The sequence below is a fragment of the Phascolarctos cinereus genome, unplaced genomic scaffold (genome assembly GCF_003287225.1).
Source record: "Phascolarctos cinereus isolate Bilbo 61053 unplaced genomic scaffold, phaCin_HiC Scaffold_2;HRSCAF=192, whole genome shotgun sequence".
Taxonomy (NCBI): Eukaryota; Metazoa; Chordata; class Mammalia; order Diprotodontia; family Phascolarctidae; genus Phascolarctos; species Phascolarctos cinereus.
The window spans coordinates 123,021,219-123,041,599 of record NW_027555625.1 but is presented as its reverse complement, the minus strand read 5'-3'; the positions used below and the strand labels follow the sequence as shown (position 1 = coordinate 123,041,599).

The 20,381-nt window shown below is 41.7% G+C and overlaps 1 protein-coding gene across 4 annotated transcripts in view; it reads left to right on the top strand.

Annotated features, from left to right (window-relative positions):
• ADD2 (adducin 2) overlaps positions 1 to 20,381 on the top strand; it is a 166,639-nt gene that overhangs the window by 116,505 nt on the left and 29,753 nt on the right. For all 4 annotated transcript variants that reach the window (XM_020985313.2, XM_020985312.2, XM_020985314.2 and 1 more), the window contains 5 exons: positions 847 to 996; positions 3,254 to 3,397; positions 6,784 to 6,882; positions 15,485 to 15,661; positions 19,181 to 19,438. In XM_020985313.2, the coding sequence (XP_020840972.1) occupies positions 847 to 996; positions 3,254 to 3,397; positions 6,784 to 6,882; positions 15,485 to 15,661; positions 19,181 to 19,438 (828 nt within the window). The remainder of the gene's footprint in view (positions 1 to 846; positions 997 to 3,253; positions 3,398 to 6,783; positions 6,883 to 15,484; positions 15,662 to 19,180; positions 19,439 to 20,381) is intronic.

Below are 20,381 nucleotides of genomic sequence, written 5' to 3'. Positions count from 1 at the left end.
AGTAGATATAAGATAGGGAAGAATGGTACCATACTTGGAGCAGATCAGGAAAGGCTTCGTGTAGAAGGTGGTTGCTTGCTCTGAATTTTAAAGAAAATGAGAGATTCTACGAGGTGATAAGGAGGAAGCATATTACACGCATGGGAGACAGTCAATGCAAAGGGATGAAGATAGGAGATAACAGGCCATTGCACTCCAGTGGCAGACACATGCTCTGTTGCTCAGCCCCTGCTGGAACCCTTTCCATGTTAGTAAGACCTGCCAAAGTCTCCCTCCCCTGGAAGAGTTATATTGTTTTTTGGGTTTTGTTTTTTTTTTTTAGCTAGGCAATGGTGTTAAGTGACTTGCCCAGGGTCACACAGCTGGTAAGTGTCAATCCGGATTTGAACTCAGGTCCATCTGAGGACTAGTCTAGCTAAGTGTGGAGATGCTCGTCATCAAAAGGTTGGACATTAGATGATAACTCATGTTGGCCCCAGCACCAGATGAAGACTGGTCCTCCTGACTCCAGGGCCAGTGCTCTATCCACGCCCTGAAAGAGTTTTTAAGAAATCAGGATCACCTCCTCACAATTATGAGACATTGAAACAGGACAAGAATTCATCAAATTAGCAAATGTTGGCAAACCCTGAATTAAAGGTACTGATGAGGAAAGATAAATTGCCAAGGGTAATTGGCAATCTACCTAATCTACCTAATCCAGGGTAGAGGTGTAGTGTGTGTGTGTGTGTGTGTGTGTGTGTGTGCGCGTGTTTGAACATGTATATGTGGTTGCAGGAGTTACACGTGTGCACATGTATCTTCCTTGCTGTCAGTGACCCTTCTCTGCTTTGCCCTGTTCCTCAGATCAAAGTGAATATCCTCGGTGAAGTGGTAGAGAAAGGCAGCAGCAGCTTCCCAGTGGATCCCACAGGCTTCAGTCTGCATTCAGCCATTTACGCAGCCAGGCCTGACGTGAGGTGCATCATCCACCTGCATACCCCGGCCACAGCAGCAGTAAGTGGTTCACCAGTCTTCCTCTAGCCCCAAGATAGTCTGTCTACCAATCATCACATCCTTACTCGATAGTTCTTTCCCTGAGGCCAGCAGTCTAATTTGTCCCATTAAGTCACAAGTTCATCCTTTAAAATACTACTGGCCATTACCATCTGGACTGGAGACCCCACAGAGATTTCCCAATACTTTGTTTGCCAAAGAAACCGAGCCAGCCAGACTGTGGTTCCATTCCCTCAGCATGTGCTATGATCTTTGGGATCATTCATGATCCTTGGCCAGTAGCCTTATTTTCAGTGCCCAGGCTAAGGTCTGTCAGTTCAGGAACAAACAGAATTCCCAAAGTGTGTCAGTGAGACAAATATTTATTAAGCCCCTGCTATATGCCAGACATTGTGCTAAGTGCTTGGGACATAAGGAAAGGCTAACAAACAATGTTTGCTCTCACAGAACTTACAGTCTGATATGGATTCCCATTCCCTAAATTGATCTCCAGGGTGCAGAGAAAATAAGGGATGGCAATGGTTTCTTGCCCCTCTCCAACCATGACAAAAATCAATCAGTGGATCAATAAACATTTGTCAAATGCCAACAGTATGCGTCTTTGAATTAAATGGCAAAATTACTGCCCTTGAGGAGCTGACAATCATCTTGCCTATGCTCCAGGACCATAAACTTACATTTATATATTAGTAGCACCCTTGTGCCAATCATACAAATCTGACACTTTGGCATTATCCTGTCCATCCTTCTGGTAGAGTGTAAACTGCTTGAGGGCAGAGATTGTTTTGTTTAGTTTTTCTGTGTACCCCTAGCACCTAGCGTAATGCCTTCTATATGGACTAACGGTAGGAATTGGATTTGCGATTTCATTGGTACAGGGAGCTCCTAGTGGGGGAATTTTCTCTACCAGTGAAGGTCATCCATCACCTTCTCCACAATTTATTTATAGTCTTAGAAAGTGGCCTAGAGCACTGAGAAGTTAAGTGAATTCCTTAGGGTCACATAACTAGGGTGAGCGATAGGCAGAACTGTAAGCCTGAATATAGAATATGTTCACTAGTTTTTACAAAATTCATTGGATTAGATTGGCTTGAATCCAGTTACTATCTAATAAAGGGGAAGAATCTAGTTTTCAATAGAAGGTAGTGGAATCTTGACTATACCCACCTTTCCATGCACTGTTTTGGGATTAGAATGAAAAAGATGGGAGAGAAGAAAAGAAGGGAGGGGAAGAGGTATACTCTGGAGTCGACAGCACCTTCTCTGAAGTGAGGAAGTGAAATTAAAGCTGTCAAAAGGACAGGAATTTCCCCTCCTCAACCAGTGTGCTTTCACCCAATAAAGATATGCTATCTGTGCTTATCAGAACTCAGTTCTGGGGGTGAGGAATGAGGCCTTTTATCTCTTAGAAAAAGAATCCTCCCCAAGACCAGCCATATAAGGTCTCCTAGCTGCTGTGAATGGGACCTAGACCACGGTGGGGGTAATTCATATTAATGGCAAGTGTCCATCACCCTCTCCTCATTTAACTTTATGTCAGGCTATGAGCCTTCTGGGTCCAAGTGGCTCTTTTTGGTCTGATGCTCCCTCCAGCAAAGCTTATGGTAACAAAATTTAAACTTCTGGGTTTAATACTGAAAATTAATGAGTTTTTATTATGTGAAACATGCACAGAACATAGAAAAATTGGAGGGAAGGAAGGAAGGAGGAAAGGAGGTAGAGAATGAAAGGAAGGGAAGAAAGGAGGAAAGGGAGGAAGGAAGGAGAGGAGAGAGGGAAAGAAAAGAAAGAGAAGGGAGGGAAGAAAAGAAAGAAGGAAAGGGAGAAAAGTAAGGAAAATTAAGAGAAGGCCAAAAAGAAGGATGCTGTTATAACTTATCTTCATGTTTCCTGTAATGTATAGCCCCTCATTTTCATTGTAACATAGGGAGGTTATAATATGGGTATTAGTCTTATGTCTTGAAGCATTTATAATGTGCATGTTATATATACATATACACACAAATATATAAAGGCTATGCCACTAATAATGGAGCTTCTTAGACATCTTAGTTTTACCATGTCTGTCCTGTAAGCCAGTCCTAACACTGTGGACCTCAATGGCTCTATCCACTGTCACTTATACACCTTGAGACACCTTGATATTCTCCAGGCCCTGGTTCTTCACACTAGTTCTAACCCTTTGGGTCAGAAGCAAGGGAAAATGGCAAAAATGATAGCACACAGGATGGTGGCGTTTCTTATTGTCTCACTAAAGGTGTCAGCCATGAAGTGGGGCCTCCTACCCATCTCCCATGATGCACTGCTGGTGGGGGACATGGTATACTATGACTTCAATGGAGAAATGGAAGAGGAAGCTGATCGGATCAATCTGCAGAAGTGCCTTGGACCCACCTGCAAGGTTTGGTTTGGGGCTACAGGCAGAAGGCTCTGGTGTGGGCCTTGTCACAGACTAGTGTTGTAGTTACAATTGTACTTTAAGGGTGGTATTAAGTGGGGAGATGGTAAGCTTAGTGGGGAGAGAGTCCTATGCTGGAAATCAAGAATAGCCTCATTGGACAACTTGCTTTCCCTTAGCTTGCCTATCAGTAAACTGACGATAATACAAATTGTTCTTTGAGGGATCGTGGAGTCATGGAACCTTAAGGGCTAGCTGGTCCAATTCCATGCCAGATGGATGAATACCCCTCTCTACAAAATCTTTGACAAGAGGCTATACAGTCTCTGCATGAACATATCCTGTGACAGGAAGCTCATTATCTCACCAGTGTGACTCTACTTACTGTTGGTGTGACCTTGATCAAGTCTCTTCTTTGGTTTAAGATCTCTTCCAATTCTAAATCTTATAGCCCAAGGCAGACAATTTCATTTCTAGATCACCTTCAGACATTAAGACATTCTGTATATTATGGTAATGATCAATAATCATATTGATAATGGTAGCTAGCATTTTATAGTACTAAAATACTATAAAGATTTGCAAAATATTTTACAAACTTTTATCTCATTTTATCCTCACAACAACCTTGAGCTGTTGTTGTTATGCTATTATTACCCTTATTTTGTTGTTGTTTAGTTGTTTTTCAGCTGCTTGACTATTCATGACTCCATTTTGGGGTTTTCTTGACAAAGATACTGGTTTGCCAGTTTCCTTCTCCACTTCATTTTACAGATGAGAAAACTGAGGCAAACAGAGTTAAGTGACTTGCCCAGGGTAACACAGCTAGTCAGTGTCTGAAGCTAGATTTGAACTCGTGAAGATGAATCTTCCTGATTCCAAGCCCAGTGCTCTATGCACTGTACCACCTTGATGCCCCTTCCTTATTTTACAGATAGGAAACTGAAGTAAATAGAGATTAAGTGACTTATCCAAGATCACATAGCTAGTAAGTGTCTGAGGACAAATTCGAACTCAGGTACTCCTAAATCCAGATTCAATGCTCTATCTACTGCACTACCTAGTTGACTCAAGATATTGAGCCAATTTCCTCTTTGTGCCTTTCATTCATTGTTCCTAGTTTTGTCCTCTGGGCCAAACAGAAAAAAAAAATCTATCTCTTCTACATAACAGTTCTTCAAATACTTGAATGTTACAAAGATAATGGCTCCATAATAGAGGTTTTGCATATTTATTTATACTTAATAATATGGCTCAGCATCCTAGGCTTTTTGAGTCAGAAGCCAGGTCAAATGGTGCCAGTACAGAAGAATCTGAGAGAGGTGTGTCTTGGTTTTTTTGGGGGGAGAGGAAGATGACCCAGAAAATAGCAATTATCACCTACATCACTTTCTTTTCACAAATCTATAAGCTTTACATGTTCTTCACAAGTTATTTGAGTTGAGAAGTAAGAGAAAAGAGTTAGCTTAGTACAATGGCAAGAACATTTACTATGGAGTAACAGGACTTGGGTTCAAATCCTGTCTCTGATGTTTACTTCCTGTGTTACCTTAAACAAATCACTTTAACTCCCTAGGTGTCAGTTTCCTAATCTATAAGCAGCCTGTATGGAGAATAGACGAGAAGATACAAAGCAATTTGGCTCAATTTTAGTCACATATGCCAGCCACAAGATTTCAATGAACATCTGAGCAGAAATATTCAATCCCTCAGTGCTGCCCTCACTGAGCAATACATTGGAATGTTGATGACAGTGGAGAAAAAGAGGAGATTATGATCTACCCCATTATATGATAGAGTGATGTGCAGTCTCTGCCTGATCTCATGACAGAGGAAGCACTCCAGGGAGGTCCCGGGTCATAGGCATATTGAGGGAAGTTTATCAAAGCAGGAGATATACTAGGCAGGTTATGTAGCAAAGATGACGGACTTTAAGTGGACTGGAGAATTTATATACTAATTCCCACAGGTCCACAAACTGCCAGAGAGGCAGCTAAAAACTCAGTAGGTTGGGCCAGTGGTCTGGTTGTTTGGACAGTTGTGGAAAAAGTATGTTTTGTGAACTTTATAAATGTCAACACTTTATAATTAATATAAATGTCAACTTATAATTTGTTTTAAATCTGTACTGAGCAACAGTCTGTTTGAATGTAGATTGAATATTATAAAGTGGGGTGAAATTCTAACATCAATGAATGCTCTGAGATTTTGCGAGAAGGGAGCATTCATAATTATGTGCAATAGCCTTTGAAGGTCGGAAGGCACCAACTCTTTGAAAGACATCAAGGAGGAGAAAGGCAGACTCTTGCCAGAAGGGGAAAATGAAGGCATGTGCTTCAGCTCGGCCCAGGTGCATAGACACACCATTAGAACTGACAGAGGTTCTAGGCTGATGTCAATGCTTACATGGATTCACAAAATTAGGGTCAAGATTTAGAGCTGGAAGGTCTCTTGGACATCATATCGCTTAAAGCCAGAAAGGACCTCAGAGATCAGCTACACCAACCCTTCATTTTACAGATGAAGAAACTAAGGCAACTTTTCCAAGGTCATACAGCTACTAAGTATGAGATCTGAGAATCAAATTCAAATCATCAGATTCCAAATTCAGTGCCCTTTCTACTAAGCACTTTAAGAAAACCATGCAAGAAAAATTTGGAGAATGGTAGGGTAGGAAGGGAAAGGAACCTTGGAAAAGAGTCATGTTCTTGAAACAGGTCCATCTCTGATTTTCCTTTTTCACTCTTGTCTGTCCTAGACATTCTTCCTGGAACCTTGATTCCTTTGCTGCTCCAATGCATAGTCCATATTAATCTATATTGAGCAAACAGAGTTTCAGGCTGCCAGTATCAACATTGACAACGCATATAACCATTTTGATTCATAGAGCTTAGCGATCATCTATTCCATCACTCTTCCCCACCCCCATTTTACAGAAGAAAAAAACTGAGTCCCAAAGAGCTTAAGAGACTTGACCATGGGTTGCATAGCTAGTTAATGGCAGACCAAGGACTGGAACACAGGTCCTCATTTGGTGATCTTTCTATTATAAAATATGCAATTTCCCCCCAAAAATTTGTTTTTAAAACCAGAAGACTCACAAAGTCCAAAGCCTCAGGCACTGCCCAGAGAAACCTGAAACAAGAAACCATGGTTTACTAGACATTTTGGTTTTTGTTACATTTTAGGATTTTTTTAGGGAGCCTTATTGTTGATAAAAGGGCTGTGGGCTAAGATAGATCGGAAACAAACAAACAAGGGCTATTTGAGGCCTTGCAGTGCGAAAGGAGAGAAGCCGATAAAAATTTTTTAAGTAAGATTTTGGTTTTTTTTCTCACAATGACTTTTGGGGAATTTGTAGTTCTAACTGTATATATAATCTTCTGCAGATCCTGGTGCTAAGAAATCATGGCGTGGTTGCTCTGGGTGACACTGTTGAGGAAGCATTTTATAAGATCTTCCACCTACAGGCAGCTTGTGAGATACAGGTAAATGAACAGCCCTCAGAAGTGGGCCCTGGGAGTGGGTTGTGATGGGTCCTGTCCTGCCAAGACCAGAAGCTCCCATACTTAGAGTCACTGCTGGGAGACAAAACAAATGGAGGGATTGGCTCCATATTCATGTGCTATGTGGGAGGATGTCTAGTATGTATCAATCAGTCGGTCAGCAACACATATTGAGTACTTTGTACCAGGAGCTGTGCTAGGTACTGGGAGTACAAGGACAAAAATGACACCATCCCTCCCCTCAAGGAGCTTGTGGTCTATCAGAGGAGACAGTATGCATACCGTATATATAGACATGTAAATATATTCAGAGTATATACAAAATAAATAAAAGATAGTTTAGAGAGGGAAGGAACTAAAAGTTGGGGGAATCAAAGCAAGAGGGAGAAGAGAATAATAAGTGTTTATATAGGGCCAGATATGTGTCAGGCACTGTGCTAAGTGTGTTACAAATCTTATCTCATTTGATCCTCACACCAACATTGCAAGGTAGGTGCTACTCTAGCCTCATTTTGCAGTTGGGGAAACTGAGGCAAACTGAGGCCAAATGACTTATTCAGGGTCACACAGCTAGTCAGTGTCTGAAGCTGGATTCGAACTCAAGTCTTTCTGACTCCAAGCCCAATATATTATCCATGTGTCACCTAGCTGCCCAGGAAAGGCTCCATGTGGAATGTAGTATTTGAGCTGAGTCCTGACAGAAATGAGGGTTTCTACAAAGGAGGTAAGGGAGGATATGAAGAAGAAACAAGACGAGGGCACAGAGATAGGAAATGGGGTATGTTATCCAAGGAACAGCAAGGAGTACAGTTTGGCTGAACCATAACGTAGAGACACTTTTGTCCATGGGGTGTTCTTGGCAAAGAGACTGGAGTGGTTTGCCATTTCCTTCTCCAATGTGTCCCCACTTTACAGACGAGGAACTGAGGCAAATATAAATGAGTCACCCAGGGTCACCTGGCTTATTCCGTGTCGGAGGCGGGATTTGAACTCAGATCTTTGTGATTCCAGGCATGGTGCTCTATCCACTGTATCACCTAGCTGCCCCATATGACTAAAAAGACCAGGTTCAGATCCTGTGACACTGGGCATGTCATTTTGTCTTGCCCTCAGCTTTCTCGACTATCAAATGAAGAGGTTGGATAAAATGAACCTTAAGGTTCCTAGGTTCTATAATTCTGAGAGGACAAAAAGTCAATAAGGCAATAGAATTAGTCATTTTATCTGACTTCTGCTATTATCACATTAACTTGGTTTCCTTGATCAAATTAGCTAGCTATCAGCATGTTGTGATAGTTCATATTTATGTACTACTTTGCATGTTACAAAGTATATTCTTTACAACATGCTCCATTTAAAAGATGAGGAAAATGAGGCTCCATATGTGCTTTATAAACCTTAAAGTTTTATATAAATGTGAATTATTGTTATCATTGTGTAACCCGCCCAGATCTTCTACCTTCATGTCTATTACTCCATCTAGGCCACCATAGTATAGACTAGGGGGGGAAAGTCCAGGAGCAAGGGAAAGGCAGCAGGGTCATCCTGGAGCACTTGTGGGGCGCTGAGATGGGGAGGCCTAGGCACGTGAGGGAAGGATGAGAGCAATTAATCCAGAAGGGCAGACCAGGAAGACCAGAAAAGTCCTTAGAGTGGAGCTGGAGAAGAAGACAATGGAAAGGACTAATAGCTTACAGGAGAAAAGGGGGGAAGGGGGAAGGGAAAGGAAAGGGAGAGGAGGGAGGGAGAAAGAGGGAAGAGAGAGGGAAGGAGGGAGGGAGAGAGGGGGAAGAGAGAGGGAAGGAGGGAGGGAGAGAGGGGGAAGAGAGAGGGAAGGAGGGAGAGAGAAACAAGGGAGGTGGGGAGGAAGGGAGAAGGAGAGAATATCCCCGTGAAGGAGTGTCTGTGTATGAATGAGAAGGGATTAGCACAAAGTGGGTTAAAACATGGACAAGTGATTGGGGAAGGTGATGGTCTGAGTCTGTCTTTAGTGATAATTTTTTGAGCTCTTTGTCAGAAGGCGTTCTAATGGCCTATTGCCCTCTCCTGGTAGGTTCCGATATAGCAGTTCAAGTCAGAAATCAAATCCTTCATACTCTGGCCTCTTCAAATGCAGGCAATGCTCTCTCTGCTGGACGAAAATTTGCATTGCTCTTCCATTTTCCTGGTTCAAATGCTTGTTGCCCTGAGCTATTGCAATAAATAATCCATTAGTGGAACTGGCATATTAAAAATGGCGGCACTAAGTACATAAAAATATTGGGGAAATGCCTACAGGAATTGTTAAAATAAATTAATTCGATACACTATTAAGTGCTTACTGTGCACTCATCACTGAATTAGATCCTAGGGAGATGCAACATTTAGATAAGAAAAAGGCCCTGTCCTCATGCAGTTTCCTATTTAGTAGAGGGTAAAGGATACAAACACAAATAATTATAATGCCCCATGACAAATGCATTAGAGAGGTACACAGGGCTATATTAGGTCTAAGGAGATAAAATTCTTGGAAGAACATTCTTTTGTGAACTATAAAGCACTATATAAACCAGTCGTTCCATGCCGAAGCATCAAACCTTTATTATTATTGTCGTTGTTGTTGTTGTATTAGGGAGAAAGGAACGGAACTAGGGAAAGGAAAAGAGTAAAATCTAGATTAAAGGGATTACTATTCATTTTGACATTGAAAGCCAATGTACCAATTATTTAACAATAACAACAACAATAATAATAACTTTATATAGTACTTTATAATTTACAAAACAACATCCTCCCAAAAACCCTACGAGGAAGAGGGTACAATTATTGTTATCTCCATTTTACAGATGAGAAAACTGAGTCCAGGGAGCCGGCAGAGCCCAGAATCCAAACTTAAGATTTCTGACTCCCAGCCCAGCACTGTTTCCACCACACTGTGCTGGTTTTAAAATATGCGAAGTTAACAGTGAGATTACCGTGCACTCTGAGTATCATTTGACATCCACGGTTCAGCACTTTTGGCATAACAGAACTAGGCAACACGGGCTCCGGCAGTGGTCCCAGCTCTCTGCCTCCGTGACCATATGAAACACGCCAACCCTGTTACCATCAGTTGCAGTGGCTTGAGGTTATCAGAACATCACTTATCATTTCTCCTGAGGGCCTGTCTCCTTGCTTTAGATCAGCCCGGGGCTAAAAGAAAGTGGGTCATCCCCCAACAGTGGCTGGCAGCTTCCTGAGCCATCTGCAGGCAGGCAGAGAGAAACACAGGCAGTCCTCACCTCCATCTGCCACCCAGACCCAGGAGGGTCCAGAGAGTGAGGAGAGCAGTGGCACTGCAAAAGTGTGGGCAGTTCTAATTTTCCTCATTCATTAATATATAGATGTACATATGTATAAAAAATACAAAATATATGTGTATGTATACATACATATGTATATATGTGTATAACTATCTATCTATCTATCTAGGGTGTGCTCTATGTGATCCTTGCCAGTAATACAAAGGAAAATATGATATAGTCTTTGCTCTCAAGAAGTTTCTAATCTAATAGTGGGGGAAAGACATGGTCACAAATATTGAAGTGGGTGGAATGAGGGAGGGAAGGAAGGAAGAAAGAAATGAAGGAAGGGGAAAGGAAGGAAGGAAGGAAGGGGAAGAGGGAGGAAAGAAGGAAAGAAAGAAGGAAGGAGGAAAGGAAGAAAAGAAGTAAGGAACAAAGAAAAGAAGGAAAAGTTAGCAAGATGAGAAGTGTTAGAGGAAACACAATAACTGTCTGAAGAATTAAGACTTACATGCTTGGCCCTGGGGGAAAGGACAAGGAGTACTGGGTAATAGCTGTAGAAGCAGATTTGGGTTTCATGTAAGGAAAATCCTCCTTAGAACTAAATGAGAGCTATTCCCAAGATGGAATGGGCTGCCTCTGGAGATTGTGAGGTCCCTGTCACCACAGCCCTTGGAGTAGAGTCGAGCCGATCACCTGTTCACACAGCAGAGGGACTGAACTAGATTGCCTTTGGATTTCCTTCTAACTCTGAGATTCTGTGATCTGAGAGGAGAGAGAGCACTCTTAGCTGGGTGAGCTGTTCATAGAGAAGGGGGCTTTTGTCAGCTGCTTCATTCGCCATTCAATCTCCAACTGATCATTGCATGTCTTGGGCTTTGTATTTGTATGCCCTACTGTACCTGGTGTAGTGCCTGGCATGTAGTTTGTGCTTAATTGATTACTGATTAATAGGCAAGGCACTACTCTGCCAGGTGGCTTCTTTCTGCATACTCTAAATCACCAAGTAATACCTGTAGGCAAGGGTAATAAATGTTTAGCTGAGGCCCTGGGGAGGGAGGGAAAATGTATGTCGAACCCAATTTTATGTTTAATCTCCATTATTAACATTTTCTCCATTACTTTTTTAAGTCTAATCAATCAACAAAACAATAAACCAAGCCCTAATTAGTAGCATTTGACAATTCAGAGTAAGTAAATGCTCACTCTGAAAATTTAACAATCATCTCTTGAGCCAGACCTATGGGTATGCTTGCAGGGGAAGAACCCCAGCCCAATCTCTTCCACATGGCCCAGGGGCATTTCTGTTAAATTTCTGGTATTTCAACTGTCCAAAAGCAAGGGAGTGAGTGTTTGGCAAAAAAAAAAAAAGGCCCCATAATGACCACTGACAATGCTAGGTCTGTAATCAACTGGATGATTTCAACCAACATGTCCAAGACTCTATTACTTAAGTCTTTGTGCACAGTAATAATATCCATAAAGGATTCCTAATCGTTGTCTTCAAAAATTCCAAAGGTTATCAAATGGATGAGGAAGAACTGGCCACATTTTATGGAGCTCCAAAGGGTGAAAATAGGAGCAAAAGGTAAAATTTATAAGGGAGTGAATTTTGACTCATTTTGATTTGGCTATAAATGAGCACAAATAAGCCAATTCATGAGGCAGTGAGGTCTCCATTACTAGAATGTTCAAGGAGAGGTAGATGACCGTCAGTCAGGGATACCATTAAGACAATTTCTCAATTGCGTTGAAGTTGAACTCGATGAACATAAGGGCTCTTCTAATGCTAAGATTCTAGTACTCTTGACTGTGGGAGTCTATGAACTAGCTTCTCGTTGACTCAGCTAATGACTCAATCTCTGGCATTTTGTTTCAGGCACTCAGGGAAGCTAATAACACAAGACTAGCAATTGATACTCAGGAAATAAAAACACTGTTTGCAAAGGCTGGGTTGAGAAAGCCCAAGTCTAGCAAGCAGAGTGTCTAGAACGCGGTTTTCACTCTGACTTGCTAAGTAATCTGAACATCCCCATTCAGTTTCTATAAAATATGTAACACTTGGGGCAATCCCCTGTGCCCCTTTCTGCCAGAAAAAAAGTGCTCCATGGGTCCACATTCAGTGAGCAATATAATGGAAAGAATGCTGGATTTGGAGTCAGGACACCTGGGTTCAGATGCTGGTTTTGTCATGCATGACCTGTATGATCTTTGGGCAAATCACGTAATCTCTCTGGGCCCTGGTTTCCTTATTTGTGAAATAAGCAAGTTCGATTAGACAATCTCTAAAGTCTCTTCCAATTCTAAATCTTTAATCCACTCAAAACCACAGTTCATATTTCTCTGCCAAATGTGTTTATTTTTACTGGTTAGCCAGAGGGGACACAGTTTATAAAAGCAAAGACATTTAATGATATAGCACAATAAGAAAATTAGAAATAAAATATTTCCTCCATAAAATCGGGATAGTCTTGTCACAAATACAGGAACCATACAGGAAGACTGGACTACCCTAGGGAATGTGTATGGAGTGCACATACAAAGAACATGGTCTTGGCACATGTATGGAGGGGAACATATATGGCCAAGGAGGATACTTGGAGGGATAGTTCATGCCTATGACACTGCAAGAGCATGAGTGTCTTCTGGTCATGTCTCATTGCTCCTGCTGGGCCTGTTCACTCCTAGTTACTGCTTTATGCTCAGCCTACACCCCACTGGGTGTTACATCTCCTTGTGACTGTACAATGCTGTTCTTTCTGTCTTTGTCTCTGCCACAGTCTCTGTCTTCCTCTCTCCTCTCTCTTTCTCACGTCTTTCCCTTTTGTTCTCTCCCATCTCCTCTCTACCCCTTTTCTCTCCTCTCTTCCTCTCTCCTCAAATTCTTCTTGCTACTCCCACCTACTCAACCAGTGGTATGCTGGTATGTTTAACATCTGGCTCTCACAAACATACTTTGAGGTTTAATCTGCATTATTAAAATTTTCTCCATCACTTCCTTAAATCTAGGATAGTTAAGTACTGATTTACAGCTTTTGCCAAAAACTGCTCACACTGAACTTTTCGTAATCTGTTCTCTTGAGCCAGAGGCGGCTCAGTCACACCTCTGTCCCTCAATGGGAGTCCCCATCTGAGGTGCCACTCCTTCCCCATAAGAGAAGTCATATTTATTGTCTCTCTTTTAACTTCGATTGCTGAACCTGTTTCCGCTCTTTTAATAAGAAAGGCATCTTCTTCAAAATACAGTCTTGGGTTAGGACTCCAAATGGAAAGGGCTATGACAGCTCGCATAGTCTTGCCTCCAGTGACCAAGCTCTACAGAAATGCAGACTGCTAATTAGAGTCCTTAGGTGTTTAAATTGTCCTTAAATCTACTTTCTCCAGCTAGTCTTGAAGTAGCAAGTCTTTATAACTCATTTAATTTCTGATTGCCAACTCATATCCCCTTCAAACATTTCAGGAGCAACCTTCCAACAAACCACAAAGGACTGTGTGGGTGGAAGGCACCACAATTTTCCTTAGCCTTCCAATCTCCATTGGATCTCCCAGGCAAACAGCAAGGGAAGACAAGAACAACAACCACAAAAAGGCAGACGTAGCTTCTGCGAAGCATCCTTTCCCACTACAACCTCCCCCACTAAAATTCCTGCCTTTGCTGTGGATATGTGGCCAAAGCCTTCTGGACTTTGAGCCTCAGATGAAAAATTTGCAATCCTTGCAAATTACTTTTTAATGTATCAAGATATTTGTTTTCATGCAAATAAAGGGATCAAGAAGTAATTTTTTTAAAAAGGACAAAGTGGAGCCACTATGAGGCACCTTAATGCTTTATTTCCAGTTCTTGCTTTAATGATGTATAGGTGGCCAACAACAAAACTCTTAGGCTTTAATCCTCCCCACACATATAATTGGGTTACCTGGTAAAGGATGAAGGCCCCAGCCTGGAAATTCAACAGAGACAGAATTCTGACTTTGTTTAAGTCAGAATGGCCGCTGCCAGAGACATTAAGAAGGGAAAATGTCCAATGGGTGAGAGTTTAGACTAGATACATTTCCAGCTTTAAATTCTGCAATACTACAATGCTATAATTCTATGATTATATTTTATAGGCTATAGAAACAAGTTGTTCAAGTGAAAGTGGCATTTCCCCTTGGATCAGCATCTTATCCAAAGAATAGGCCCTAGAACTATGAAAGAAATATCCTATATCCTGACTTTAGTGTTGGCAGGGCAAGATAGCTGTCTTTAAGTATATAAAGTGTATCCTATAAAATAAATTAGATTTGTAATGTTTGGTCCCGGAAGGCAGCAGGATCAAAGGATAGAAATAGAAGAGACACATTGAAATGATGCAAGGAAAAACTGCCAACAATTGGAGCTATATAAGCACAGAATTATAGGGCCTGTAGGTGGTGCGATGGAGAGAACGCTGGGCCTGGAAGACCCAAGTTCAAATGTGGCTTCAGACATTTACCAGCTGTGTGACCCTGGGCAAGTCACTTAACCCTATTTGCCTCAGTTTCCTCATCTGTAGAATAAGCTGAAGAAGGAAATGGCAAATTACTCCAGTGTGTGTGTGTGTGTGTGTGTGTGTGGTGTGTCTGTCTGTCTGTCTGTTTTGTTTGTATGTGGTTGTTTGCAATTTTTCTCCCCAATTAGACTGTGAATTCCTTGAAGGCAGGGACTATTTTTGCCTTTCTTTGTATCCCTAAGACAATGGCTGCACATAGTAGGCACTTAATAAATGCTTGTCAACATGTTAACTTGACTTAGGGAGCCTTGCTGTTTCAGTCAAGCTGGCTTTTCTGCCTCAGAGATATTACACGGTTTGGTTGACTGACCCTTTCCTCACAAGAGTTTCTCCCTTGGATAATGGTTGTGGGGGATGGGCTAGAAGCAGGACCAGGGCCCTGGGAGATGCTGCTAGTCCCTTAATAAATATTTAGTAATTTGTAATTTGGCTCTGACAATGTGATTATCTTGTTTTATTCCAAATTTACATATGGAAAAGGGAAAAAGTCAGGTGGCTCAGGAAGGTTGCTTGAGCCCCAGACACTTCTTAAAAAGAATGCTGGACCAGAAATCAGGATGCCTAGGTTCAAATTCCATTTCTAAAACTTATTCTCTGGATGACTATAGGCAAGGCAATTAAATTCTCTGAGCCTTAGTTTTCTCACCTGTAAAATGGGGTTAAAATACTTGCACTATTTTTAACCCCACAGGCTTGTTGTAGAGAAAGCGCTATGTAAACTTTTAAGTGCCAAGATAGATCTTATTATTTATCCCCAACATACTTATTTTTGTTTTCCCTTTGTTCTAGGTGTCTGCTCTGTCCAGTGCTGGAGGGTCCGAGAACCTCATCCTGCTGGAGCGAGAAAAGCATCGGCCCCATGAGGTGGGGTCAGTGCGATGGGCTGGGAGCACTTTTGGACCCATGCAGAAGAGTCGGCTGGGGGAGCATGAGTTTGAGGCTCTCATGAGGATGCTGGATAATCTGGTTAGTCCGTGGCCAGAGCCACTTCTTCCATAGGCCTTTGCCAGCCAAGGCACCAAGACTTGCTTACATAGGGCAACACTGGCATTGCTAAGAATATAGAAGACTTCATTAGTCTGGACCCCACTAACTTATGTTTCAATACTTCCATAGCTCCATGGATTTTGTTGATGTGGATATTGTCTCCATTGGTACTATTGAAACCTCTCCATGCCTTCTTGTTCTGTCCAATTCTTGTCCTTATTTCTTCCATTGGTCCTCCATATGAAACCTACCCACAGGGTTGTAAGCCTTTCTTTATGATAGGCACCCTAATGTGTACCAGCAAAGCACTAAATTAACTATTTATCTTTTATTCTTCACTCTCACCATGTGATTGGCTGAATTCCCTTTGTGTTCATGCTTGTTTAATGATTACCCTTCTGCTACTTCTGAGCAAACCATGAAACTAATTTGCAATTTGCAATTCAGAGGGCATTAGAGTTGAAGCTCATCTGGACCAATTGACTGGATCTTCCTGACCAAGAACTACTTATTCCCAGTGGACCTACCTCCCTTGATTCTCAATTTTCTTCCTTCTAGTTTCTAGTGGCCTCCTGGTTTCAGCCATCATAGTCAGATTTTTAGAATTCATGCCTTCTGACTCCCAATCTCTTTATATCATCATGAAGGTAGACAAGGGAGCCCACATTAAATGTCGTGGGCTAGAAGAGAGATCATCCAGTGAAAATGAAGGTATGGAGAGTAGGAAATCACTGGCTAATTAAGAAGATTGGATAAAATCTTAAATAGCCCTGTGTAGAAATCAACAAAGGAAGTCACAGAATCATAGGATTTAGGTCAGGAAAGAACCATAGAGAACATCTAGTCAGATCCCTTATTTAACAGATGAGGAAACTGAAGCCTGGAGGAGTAAAATGACTTTCCCAGGTCATAGAGGTAATACATGTCACAGACAGTCACTCACTGTCATTTATACCCTGTGCTCTATGCCCTTTTGTTTACCCAGAGCTCTTCCCACCACTGCAGAAACTACAGTGAACTAAAAAAAAATGGCGTTTCCACTCTACTGTATGATCAGAATCTGACTAGGCTTCTTCTCATCACGGCCCCCAATACTTGTTGTATAGGATGGGGTGCTAGCATCCAGACTCCCTTACGTCATTATTCAGGGCTCCCAGTTTAATAGAGCTAGGTCTAGCCATCCCTTTTGTCTTCCCCTCCCTCCTGCCCTATTTTTCTCACCCTACTTTACATAAACTAATTCTATAAAGAAACTCCTCACCTTGTATGTACCCTAATTTCTTTTGTAAACATAAGATACATCTCAAGTTTCTTTTCAGGCACTTGAGGGCTAGTTTCTTCCCACCCTTTCACCCTACTCTAATACTACCATAGACAGTACATGCCAATGTTTTTTATGGGTCTAAAGAAGAACTGGTAGCTATGAGCGGCAACATGCTCCCTTTAACCTTGGTGACACCGTGGCTCCTCTTGCTAGCATCCCATTCCCAGCCTTGAATGCTAAGTAGCAGATGTAGTATTCAAACCCAGGTGCTCTGATTTCCACAGTTATCTTGTGATTTAGAACAGTCTTGCAAACCAAATAGTAGCTGTAAGATACAGCCAATAATAATAATTCTACTTAATTCAACAAACTTGGATTAAACATCTTTTACTTACAAGGCTCTATCAGATACGCAGATGAAAAATGATGTAGTTCCTGCCCTTAAAAAGTTTACATTCTAATATGGCATGTACACAAATAAATACATAAATAAATAAAGGCACTTGATCTGAGCTTTGAAGGAAGAGGTTTTCAAAGGTGGAGTACATCCCAAGTATATGGAATAAACTGTGGGAATTCATGTTTGTAGAAAAAGACAAGGCAAGATCAAGAAACACCTTGTATAGAATGGCTTAAAAGGGGGATTTTATAAAGAAAGGTAAGACTAGAAAGGCAGGTTGGAGCCAGGTTTTGGAATATCTAGAATGCCAAAATAAAAAACTTGTATTTTGTCCTTTAGGCCTGTATAGACAACCTGTTTCAAGCAGGGACTACAAGTAGGGTCTGGTTTCCAAATTCATTCTCAAGCCACAAACAACTCTTTGGGAAGCTGGAGTAAAATACATTTACTTTATTCAATTAAAGTTTGTTAAAGCAATTGTGAGCATCATAATAACTTTAGCCAGACAATTAGATTTATGGAAATCTGCACAAAAAAACACTATGGGATAACTAAACATACAGAAATTATGTTTTTAAAATTCATGGCCACAATAATAATATAAGCGACAAAATGACAGTATTTAATACAGTGGCTGGCACATAGTATGTGTTTAGTGTTTATTGAATTGACTTGATATCATCCTAAAAGAAAGGCAAACACAATCACATCTTAGTTTTTTTTTTAAATCATGTCCTGATTTTAGAAATAAATTTTAAAATCTGACATATATTAAATCACTGTATTAGTTCCATAATAGGCTCATTGTAGCTATCAAAGCCCACCTGATAAAATCACGCACCATTAGTTTTTGCATATGTTGATAGTTTTTGTTATGTAGTCATTTTCAGTTGTGTCTGACTCTTCATGAGCCATTTGGGGTTTTCTTGGCAAAGATATTGAAGTGATTTGCAATTTCCTTCTCCAGCTTATTTTACAGATGAAGAAATTGAGGCAAACAGGGTAAAACAATTTGTCCAAGATCTGAGGCCCTGACTCCACAGGGCAGGTAGGTGGCACAGTGGATAGAGTGCTGGGCCTAGAGTCAGGAAGACCTGAGTTCCAATCCAGCCTCAGACCCTGGGCAAGTCACTTTACCCTGTTTACTTCAGTTTCCTCATCTGTAAAAGAAGCTGGAGAAGGAAATGGCCAAGAACACCCCATGGGGTCAAGCAAAGTTGGACATTACTGAAATGATTGAATAACTATTTCCTGACTGCAGGTGCTGCACTCTATCTACTGTGCAACCTAGCCGCTCTATGCTGACAGCACTCTAGCCCTGGTTTTAATCTGAATTCTACAGACATTGCCTCGGTCCCATGGTCCAAGAACCCCCATAATCAGTGTGTCCTTATATACCTGGCACCCGGCTTGTACCAGATGCTGGGACTTGGTTTCATATATTGATCTTTCACTAGCTCTGACATTTTCAAATGCTAAACATCAGTTCTCAAAAGGGACAGTCATATATCAATGACTAGCTGTCAGATTCTCAAGCTGTAGAATTACAAGGTCCAGTGAAGTGACTCCTCTAGTAGTCTAGTAACAATGGCTCCATACGGTTGGGTGATAGCATTGCTCAAGGGATGGATGCAATGGGGCAGGATGTAAGGAAGCATTACACACCCACAGCAGTGCTATGCTGTGTGTATATGCCCACTGAATGAAGACTATACACAATTATATTCAATACATTAGGCACTCATTATATTTGCTGGAGAAGGTGCAAGGTGACGTGTGTTTGCTCAAACCCTAATTTTTCCATGGTAATTTACTCCTACTTTTTTCTTCTTAGGGTTACCGAACAGGCTACACCTATCGATACCCTTTTATCCAAGAGAAGGCAAAGCACAAGAGCGAGGTTGAGATCCCAGCCACTGTGACAGCTTTTGTTTTTGAAGAGGATGGAGCCCCCATCTCCACTCTTAGGCAACACGCTCAGAAACAGCAGAAGGAGAAGACCCGTTGGCTGAACAGTCCCAACACATACCTTCGGGTCAATGTGGCAGATGAGGTCCAGAGGAGCACAAGCAGCCCTCGGACCAAAACAACAGTAAGAGTTGAAAAGGGAGGGTAGTTTTTACTTGTGTGACCACAAAGAGCACTGCTGACCAGGTGCCTGACCCTCTTCATTGATGAGGCTGGAGGCTGGCAGTCCCGTGCTTGCCCTAGAAATTATTTAAGCCAATATCAGATTGTACCAAACACTCTTGGGTAATACCAAGCTCACTAACATTATCAAAGAGCTGTCCACATCTGTCCCCTAGCTTGCCTCTTTTGTGGATAGTAGTGTCCATCCAGTTAGTCTAAGGCCATGACCTATATGGATTCATCTCTTTAGTTTATTGGCTCAGAACTCATCCACCGGTGCTCTCTTCCCTTGTTTCCGAGTTTCAGTAGATCTCAATGGACATGTGAACAGGGTATAATGGAGCTGAGCACAAAAGCACTTTACTTATATCCATTGAAGTGAAATAAATAAATTAAAAATAGCTTTTGTACAGCCTCTATGCCTATGGCCTCTCTCTGACCTGGATAGCCTTTAACTGGGCTATAGGCTTGTCTCAGACCTAGAGGCATAGGTCAGGTGCTTAGATTCAGACCTTTCCATCAGCTACTCACACTAGGAGCTAGCAAGCATCCTCCCATTGCTTTTCCACTCATGACTTTAAGTAGGGTCAACGTCCAATCAGTTGAAGGAACTTGGGACCTTGAAAGCTGATTCTCCTTCCATCTTCCCTTTTCTGGTCATTCTGTCACTGGTTAGGACCTGCAATCCTGCCTTCCAACTGCTTCCTCAGGCACTTGGCTCACTGGCCAGTCTTCTTACATCTTGTATCACCCCTTCCCCAATATACTCTGCAATCCAGTGGCACTAATTTCCCTGATATTCCTTGCATAAGACAATCCATCTCCTGACTCCAGGCATTTTCACTGGCCTAAGTGAAGTTCCAGGCCTGGAATTCTCTACCTCCTAATCTCTACTTCTACTTCCC